Source organism: Saccostrea cucullata, unplaced genomic scaffold (genome assembly GCF_032062105.1).
Source record: "Saccostrea cucullata isolate Sc308-1 unplaced genomic scaffold, CSIRO_AGI_Scuc_v1 ctg6460, whole genome shotgun sequence".
NCBI classification, from domain to species: Eukaryota; Metazoa; Mollusca; class Bivalvia; order Ostreida; family Ostreidae; genus Saccostrea; species Saccostrea cuccullata.
In genome coordinates, this window is record NW_026937846.1 from 8,720 (window position 1) to 18,345 (window position 9,626).

Below are 9,626 nucleotides of genomic sequence, written 5' to 3' on the forward strand. Positions count from 1 at the left end.
GTAGGGGGACCAGAGGGCACTTTATCTTGAACATCAGCAGGGGGACCAGAGGTCACCTTATATTGTACATCAGTAGGGGGACTAGAGGACACCTTATATTTTATATCAGTCAGAGGACCATGGGTAACGTTATTTTGTACATCAATAGGGGGACCAAAGGTCACCTTATATTGTACATCAGTAGAGGGACCAGAGGTAACCTTATATCGTACATCGGTAGGGAGACCAGGGGTCACCTTATATTGTACATCAGCAGGGGGACCTGAGGTCACCTTATATTGAGCATTAGTAGAGGGACCAGAGGACACCTTATTTTGTACATCAGTAGGGTGACCAGAGGTCACCTTATATTGTATATCAGCAGGGGGACAGAGCCTTCAGATTAGTTTTAATGTTCGTCACTGGGTGGACCAGAGGTGAACTTATATTGTACATCAATAGGTTGATCAAAGGTCACCTTGTATTTTGTTTCATAATGGAGACTAAAGGTTACCTCTATATTGTACAACAGAAAGGTTTCCAGAGGTCACCTGATACTGTACAAGACCAGACGTCAGATTATGTTGTACATCAAAAATGGAAACAGAGGTTACCTTATACATCAATAGGGGATTAGAGGTCACCCTATGTTGTAGATCATTATGGGGACATTAAGTCACTTTATATTTTGTATTGTATATAGATAGGGAGATGAGTGGTCTCCTTTGTTGTACATTTTTAAGGAAACCAGATATAAATAAAATTTATATGAATGTAGAAATAAGCCATCAGCGATTCTAGACTCATGTTAACCAAGAGACATATAAAAAGAAAATAAGGGCGGACCAGAGGTTACAGATAAAATGCATATTAACGGGATACTCGAGGTTCTCTTATAAGAATACGACAAGAGGCCTATGGGTCTTATAGGTCATCTGAACATCATATAAAACTTTAAACAATTGAATTAGGTTCGCGCTTTGAACCAGAGGACAAGACATTCGCAATTTTGAAAAAAAAGCACCATTGCTCATGGATCATAACTATACTTAGCATGCTTAGTTTGTCTACTTAATGCCTATATAGAGCGAAGGGGAACAAAAAGTGCATTTCAAATAATCAGTAATAATTAGCAATAAACAGTAGTGCCAATTGACCACAAAAACCCTCATCCTGGGGTCATACATTTCACAATGTTGGAGAAGGCACCCTTGTTCATAAAAAAAAATTGGTTCATACCAAAGAACAAAATTCAAACCATTTATTCAATAACAGTATTTAATTAAAGCCCCCACCTCTCAATGGTACCCATGAGCAAGGGACCTTGAAATTTATAATTGTGGAAGAGGCTCCCTTGCTTATCGTAACTATATGTGGTTAGTTTAATTGTTATCCAGGAGCACAGAGGAAGACTTTTTTAAAGAATTAATGAATTTTAACTTTACAATTTATATAGCCCCATCGTAACACCAGAATCCCTGACCTTTGGGTCATGAATTTCAAAACTTTGGAGAGAATATCTATTCCTCATCATATTTATGCATGTAGTTAGTTTGTTTAATATCCAGGGACAGAGGGAAAGATTTTCAAAGAATAAATACATTTCACGATATAAATTTTTATGGCCCTGTCCTAATTCCAGGACCCCTGACCCTAGGACAATAAACTTCACAATTTTGGTAGAGGAGTCAATGCTTATGATAATTTTGTTAGACGGCTTGATGTCAATCAGTAAAGAAGATTTTTAAAGATTTCATCAATTGTAGTAGTTTCGCCCCAACTTTTCTGCCTTAGGGGGTGGAGGGCAGGGACCATGATTTAAAAAATCTCTTGACCCGTAGATGCTTTATACCAAAATTGGTTGTAAATAGTTGAGGGATTGCAAAGAAAAGCTTAGAATGTTCGAATGTAAACGCACAAGAAGTAAAAAAAAACCCAGATAGCAATAAGTCACATGAGTTGATGTAGGTGACTAAATAAGGAGTTCTTTGGTCTCAATATTTATGTAAAATATTAGGTGTCTTCTGGTCTTCCTGTTGACTTCCACTATAAGGTGACCTCTGGTCTTCTTGTTCATGTAAAATATAATGTGTCATCCGGTTTCTCCATTGTCGTTCAAAATAGTGTGATCATTATTTTTAATGATGTACAATATAAAGTAACCTCTTGTCCCCCTACTGATGTACAAATTACGAGGGTTGTTCAATAAATAATGTCCTGAACTCTATGACATACAATACAGATATATAGCATGGAGCTCATTATTGAATCTTTAATGAATTTATAGCAGTTTATGTGACCCCTTTTCATCACATAGATTCATTGTGAGAAGCTGGAAAACAAGGGTATTCAAGACACTGCATTAAAAATGAATGGTGCAGAATCAGTAAATTAGAGTGAAATGAAACCGTTCATTAAAGTTGCTGTAAAACTTGTTAAGAATCCCAAGGAAATCCTCACTGAAATACTAGTACGAAAAATTTACAGCAATTAATGTCTGTTTTAAAGACAATTGAGCTGGTGGATTTCAATGATAAAAAATTATATAATGGGCATCAAAAATGAAAACAAAAAAATCAAACGAAGAATGTACTGTTTGCCAAATTTCAATAAATAATCACTGATGGTGTATGATTGACTATACGATACATAGCAAATTTCATAGCATCATTAATATTTCGGGAGTAGTTCACACTGCTTTAAAAAAACGTTTGACAGTAAAAAAAAAAAAAACAACTTAGTACTCAAAAGTCACCCTATATTTTAAAAAGTGAGTGAAAATAATTGCGGTAAGAATATCTAAACAATTATTAAAAATATCAGTAAATGTTGTTATCCACTTTTGTTTGAATTTCAAACTGATAATGAAACTTGAATCTTTTGCTTAAAACCCTCAAAACAAAATTTACAATAAGATGTACTTGACAAAAACAGCAAAGGTCTTAGAAGAGCAGAGAACTGCAATAGCACAAAGACAAATTCATATGCAATTTTCTTAAATATTAGTGGTCTTGTTGTTCAAATTCGTATTCGGGGAGGCAGTTTAATTTCTGGAGGAATCTAGAAAGGATTTTTTTTTGCGAAAAAAATCAAAAGGTTAATAAGAATCAAGAATCCACTGCATTAGATTTTTTCATGGCAGCGTCCTAACCCGCACGCCCTGAAGAGTAAATGAGTCTTGGGGATAAACAGAAAGTTAATGTTCTTTCGCATTAACAATATTCGCCAGATCTTCCGCCTTTTGACATGTTTCATTTTCCAAAATAAAAAAAAAACTTTCAAAAGGAAAAACAAGTCCAGAAAATCATAGGATTAGCCATAATCCAGTATACAAAGAATCATACCCAAAAATGAGTTCTAAAAACAATAAGAAATTGGATAAAAATGTTGACGACATGTGTTTCAATTAAAAGATAATATTAGGTTAAATCATTATGAATAAATTATTGAAAAACATCTTTTGTTTCTTTCCGAGCACGAGGACGTTATTTATTGAGCAGCCCTCATATAAGGTGACCTCTGGTCCCCCTACTGATGTACAATATAAGGTGACCTCTAGTCCCCCCTAATGATGTACAATATAAGGTAACCTCTAGTCCCCCTAATGATGTACAATATAAGGTGACCTCTGGTCTCCCTACTGATGTACAATATAAGGTGACCTCTGGTCTCCTTATTGATGTTCAATATAAGGAGACCTCTGGTTTTACTATTGATGAACAACTATATAAGGTGACCTCTGGTCCCCCTACTTATGTACAATATAAGGTGACCTCTAGTCCCCCTAATGATGTACAGTATAAGGTGACCTCTGGCCTTCTTATTGAGTACAATGTAAGGGGACCAGAGGTAAGGTGACCTCTGGTCCCCTTACTATTGTACAACATAAGGTGACTTCTGGTCCCCCTAATGATGTACAATATAAGATAACCTCTGGTCCCCCTACTGGTGTACAATACAGAGTGACCTCTGCTCCCCCTACTAATGAACAATACAAGGTGAACTCTGGTCCCCCTACTGATGTACAATATAAGATAACCTCTGGTCCCCCTACTGATGTACAATATAAGGTGACCTAAAGTCCTCCTACTGATGTACAATATAAGGTGACCTCTAGTCCCCCTTATTGATCTTCAATATAAGGTGTCTTCTGGTTCCCCTACTGATGTACAATATAAGGTGACCTGTGGTCTCCTTATTGATGTTCAATATTAGGTGACCTCTGGTCTCCCTAATGATGTACCCCTACTGATGTACAATATAAGGTGACCTCTGGTCTCCTTATTGATGTACAATATAAGGTGATCTCTGGTCTCCTTATTGATATACAATATAATATGACCCCTGGTCCCCATACTGATTTATAATAAAAGGTGACCTCTAGTCCCCCTACTGGTGTACAATATAAGGTGACCTCTAGTCCCCATTATTGATGTTCAATATAAGGTGACCTGTGGTCCCCCTACTGATTTACAATAAAAGGTGACCTCTAGTCCCCCTACTGATGTACAATATAAGGTGACCTCTAGTCCCCCTCATTAATGTACAATATAAGGTGACCTCTGGTCTCCCTACTGATAAACAATATAATGTAACCCCTGGTCCCCTACCGATTTACAATATAAGGTGACCTCTAGTCCCCCTATTTATGTACAATATAAGGTGACCTCTAGTCCCCCTTTTTGATGTACAATATAAGGTGACCTCTATTCCTCTACTGATTTTCAATATAAGGTAACCTCTGCTCCACTTACTGATGTACATTATAAGGTTACCTCTGGTCACCCTACTTATGTACAATATAAAGTGACCTCTGGTTTCCTTATTGATGTACAATATAAGGTGTGACCTCTTCTCCCCCTATCAATGTACAACATAGGGTGACCTCTGGTCCCCCTACTGATGTACAATATAAGGTGACCTAAAGTCCTCCTACTGATGTACAATATAAGGTGACCTCTAGTCCCCCTTATTGATCTTCAATATAAGGTGTCTTCTGGTTCCCCTACTGATGTGCAATATAAGGTGACCTCTGGTCTCCTTATTGATGTACAAGATAAGGTGACCTCTAGTCCCCCTAATGATGTACAATATAAGATAATCTCTGGAACCACTACTGAAGGGAAACATAATAGTCACCTCTAGACACCCTACTGATGTACAATATTAGATTAGCTCTGGTCTTATTATTGATGTAAAATGCTAGGTGCAATATAAGGTGACCTCTGGTCCCTCTTATGATTTGCAATAAAAGGTTACCTTTGGCCCCTATTAATTTAAAATGTAAGGTGACCTATGATCCCTCTAATGATGTACAACAATTGGGTAAGGTGACCACTGGTCTCCTTACTGATGCATAATATAAGGTTACCTCTGGTCCCCCTAATTACTTTTCGCTTCTGCTCATATATATATATTAGAAAATAGATCTTTATAAAGTTATTAATATGATTATTTTGGAGTAAGACAAAGAAAACTGTCTATCGTATAAAATTCAATTAATAGATAAGGTGACCTGAGGTCTCCGTATTGTTATCGATGAATTTACTTTTGTGCCTTTAATGCCTGAAGAGTTCCTAAAATGTTTTATTACTACGCAAAATGACGAACTATTTCCGGGGGACCCGAGGTCCTAGTTGAGCGTACGTTTTATCCTTCTGCGTATTCTGGACACGTATGATTTTAAGATTGAACATAGAAGGGCTTCTTAGCATTTAAATGCTGACAGTCTTTCACGTAAACCTCTGTCAAGACCTTGTATCCGACCCAAATGTCCTGAATGTTGTTTAGAATCAGAATCTAAAAGAGAAGATGAAACCCCCGAAGTGACGTTCACTATCAATAAAAATAAAGGTTTTAATGAACCTGTACCGCTATGCCCAGTTCTATCTGAAAATCAAAGTGACATTGATACTGTAACTTCAAACTAGCTAGACACATGGTCGCCTGATAGTTTGTCTGAAATGCAGTTAAGAGATAATGTCATCGCCCCTATTCTAAAAATAAAAATCGACACAGAAGAGAAACCCCCAAAAGGTAGTTTTCAAGGGTACTCTGACAAAACAAAACACTTATGAAATAAATGGGAATTACTAGTAGTGAAAAACAATGTCTTGTATAAAACAAATAAAAATGAAATTCAGCTAGTTGCGCCTCGTGAAATAAGAGATCTCATATTTCACTAACTTTATTTTACTAGGATAGGTGGTCATTTTGGCAAAGAATGCACTGCTGAGGCAGTGAAACGAAGGTTTTATTGGCCAAATCTAATTTAAAATGTTCTACGATGGTGCAAAGAATGCAATTAAACAAAGCAGCAAATCAACAGAAAAATTACTATGACGTACGTTTGAAATCCCGATCTTTTCAGAAATATGACTGGGTTTGGAGATGGTACCCAAAATTTCTTCTCTCCTGTATAAAATTAAAAAAAAAATGAAAACTCTTCTTTTTTTTAAACAGGTGGCTCCCATCAGCCACGTACCTCCGATCACTTGACTCTACACTAATTTAGTGTTTCGGCGGTGTGAAACGAGGTATATTTTTATAAATTGATTTATGATGAAGAAATAATTTTCTTCATATTGCTGCAAATCCGCCTCATCAGGAGTTTATTTGCATTATGCATTTATGCATCTACACATAATATTAAAATAAATTATTTAATTGTTGAGGAGGTGAGAATATCACCTAAGTTTTTATTGCGTTTGTAGGACACAATAGGTAATTCTGAGAAGACTTTTTTACAGTCTTCATCCTTTGTAAGGATGTGCCAATATTTTATCAGTTTTCTTTTTAAATGTCGTATACAGGGGTTGTATTTTGTGACAAAAACAAGAGGAATTCCTTTTTTCTTGATGTCACTTTTACTTCTTAGGGTTTTCTCTCTGCTATAATTAGCGAGTACATTTTGCATGTTAGATTTGATTTCAATTTTATCGTATCCTCTTTTTAAGAGATTAAACTCAAACTCACGCAGAATTTCAAGCAAAGTTATTTCATTACTTGTATTTCTCATATGGCGTATTGTTTCACCTTTGATGAATCCTTTAAAAACAGAGGAATTATGTGCACTATTACGTTCCAAATATTGGAATGTGTTAGTTGGTTTAATGTAGGTTTTAAAATCCAGAATTTGATTGGCTTTAAATCTTTTTCCTTTGAACACTGTAGTGTCTAGAAATTGATTTCTTGTGTGGAGATTTCATATGTGAATTTGAGTAGAGGATGGTGTGAATTGGCTATTTCAAATAGTTCATGGATGACAGCTTCTGATCCGTGAAAAATGATAAACCCGTCGTCGCGATAGCGACCATGATATATTAAATCATTCTTCCCTGTAAATTTATCGATGATTTCATCTGTGATTTGGTGAAGGCGAATGTCGCACACAGATGGGGAACACTTAGAACCCATCGCACATCCTATTGTTTGTTTATACATAGCAGAGTTAAATTCGAATATATTGTTTTCTAGTACAAGTCGTAAAAGAAAACAAAGATCAGCTGTAGGCGGAGCTGGTATAGTATATTCTGCTTTGCTGAAGTTGGTATAGGCTATTTGAACAGCCGTAATTAGCTCCTCGAATTGCATATTTGTGTAGAGTGAAGTTACATCATAACTGACCAATAGGCATTTTGGCTGTGGTCTGAGTTGTTCAACTTTTAGAATGAAGTCTGAACTGTCCCTAATATACGTGCTAAGTGTTTGCACGATGGGAGTCAAAAAGTAATCTACATACTGGCTAATGCGTTCTGTAGGTGAACCTATTTGTGAGATTATAGGTCGACCTGGTGGAATAATTGGTGAATTGCAGCTACCATTGTTTTTAATTTCATTAAAAGTCTTAATGTTGAGCTTGTGTATCTTAGGGAGCAAATATAATCTCCCTACCCTCGTATTTTTAACTTTCCATAGACAGTCATAGGTAATGTGGTCAAGTACACCCTTAGTGTTCATCTCACACAGTTTTTGTGTGATACTATCTTTGAGATGATTTAGTTTGGGATTAGTAATTTTACAGTAGTATTTGCTATTTAACTGACGTTCACCTTCAAGGATATAATCAGTTTTTCTAGTAACAACGCACATGTTGTTTTTGTCAGCTTTTTTGATAATGATGTCTGTACGATCTTTTAGCCTTTTTAATGCTCGGCGTTCAGAAGTGCTTAAATTGTCAGATGATTTGCGAACCTCCATAGATGACAATTCAAGTCTTGTTTTGTCAATATATGTTTGAACTGAATTGTTCATAATTTGCGGTTCAAAACCGCTTTTCATGCGGAAAGGATGTATATCGTTGTCACTATCTGGATCATGAAATATGAATCTACATTTTAATTTTCTTGCAAATTCATTAAAATCTTTCATCACTTGTTGTTTGACTTTGTGTGAGACAGGTGAAGGTACAAATTTTAGACCTTTCGCCAAAAGTAAATACTCATCATCTGACAATTTGTCAGGTGTGAGATTAAACACATGATCTCGTGCTATTAGCACTTTATTCTTGTGTTCTCTAATTTTTCGAGCTTTAAAATTCATAGCTCTGTTTTTCTTAGATTTAGATTTGGCGTTTCGATTGAAACGACGAGCCATTCTGCAAGTGAATGTGTACAAAAAAAATAAAAGACAACAGATATACATGTATCCTTCAGAACGTAGGAGGAGTTATGGGCGATATCGCACCAATCAGATTAAAGCAGCCAAGAGGCCATTCTGACATGTCGAGAGAAAATGAAATAGATACCTTTTATAGTAAATTGGTTTACTAATCCCAATAAACAAAAGAATATAATTCGTATATTTGCACAAATGAAGTGAAAGGAATCATAATTGAGATTCAATATAGAACAATGTCTATTTCAGAGTACACCATGTTTTTAATAGGGACGGAATTTTTGTCCTCTTTGTTACCGGCCGCCAGGAGGCGGTCGGTTATATGATATGAAAGTTTTAAGTCTCTGTGCGTTTCTGCGGAGCTAACAATTTAAATAAAAATATTCAACATCATATCGCCGGCGTTTTCATATTAAACAAAGATTTCTAAATGTTTAGGAAAAAGCACAATAATCGTAAAATTCAATTTTATAAATAATGGGGTAAATATTTCATCCAATCCTGATTGACAAACTCTGATATAACTGAAGTGCGGAGAAAATTAGTAGGAGTGTTAGGCATAGTCTAAAACAAAGATCACGTTGTAAATCAACAATATTACTTTCTTTTTTTAAAACAGGATCTGCTGTATTAATTTGAAATGAAGTGTATAATTAAACATTTCCTATGGATATTTTGAAAAAAAATATAATGAAATATTGATTTCTTAAAAGCAAAGAATAATACGACATGTTGGTCCAGGAAACTAGGATAGAGCGCGTTTTACAATGTGCCAAACATTTTCCCGCTACATCTCAACACCAAAACAAAGAGATTGAAAGAGAAGTGTAGTGGTGGATCTTGAAGGGGTTGGGGTTGGGGGGGGGGGGGGGGGGGGGGGGGGGGGTAACCTCCTATAAGAGAGAGAGAGAGAAGAGAGAGCGAGGAGCCCCACATGTTAAATATTTGTTGCGTTTTTATTAAGGTCAAACTATAGCTAAGTTTAAACTTAATTTAGCTTTGTACTTTTAATGTAAAAACTACTTAAACAG

The 9,626-nt window shown here is 35.9% G+C and overlaps 1 protein-coding gene across 1 annotated transcript; it reads right to left on the bottom strand.

Annotated features, from left to right (window-relative positions):
* Positions 1 to 7,155: 7,155 nt before the first annotated feature.
* On the bottom strand, positions 7,156 to 8,574 carry LOC134248972 (uncharacterized). Its single transcript, XM_062731351.1, has one exon. It carries the CDS (start codon positions 8,572 to 8,574, stop codon positions 7,156 to 7,158), a length of 1,419 nt encoding a protein of 472 aa, XP_062587335.1.
* Between the last annotated feature and the right edge of the window lie 1,052 nt (positions 8,575 to 9,626).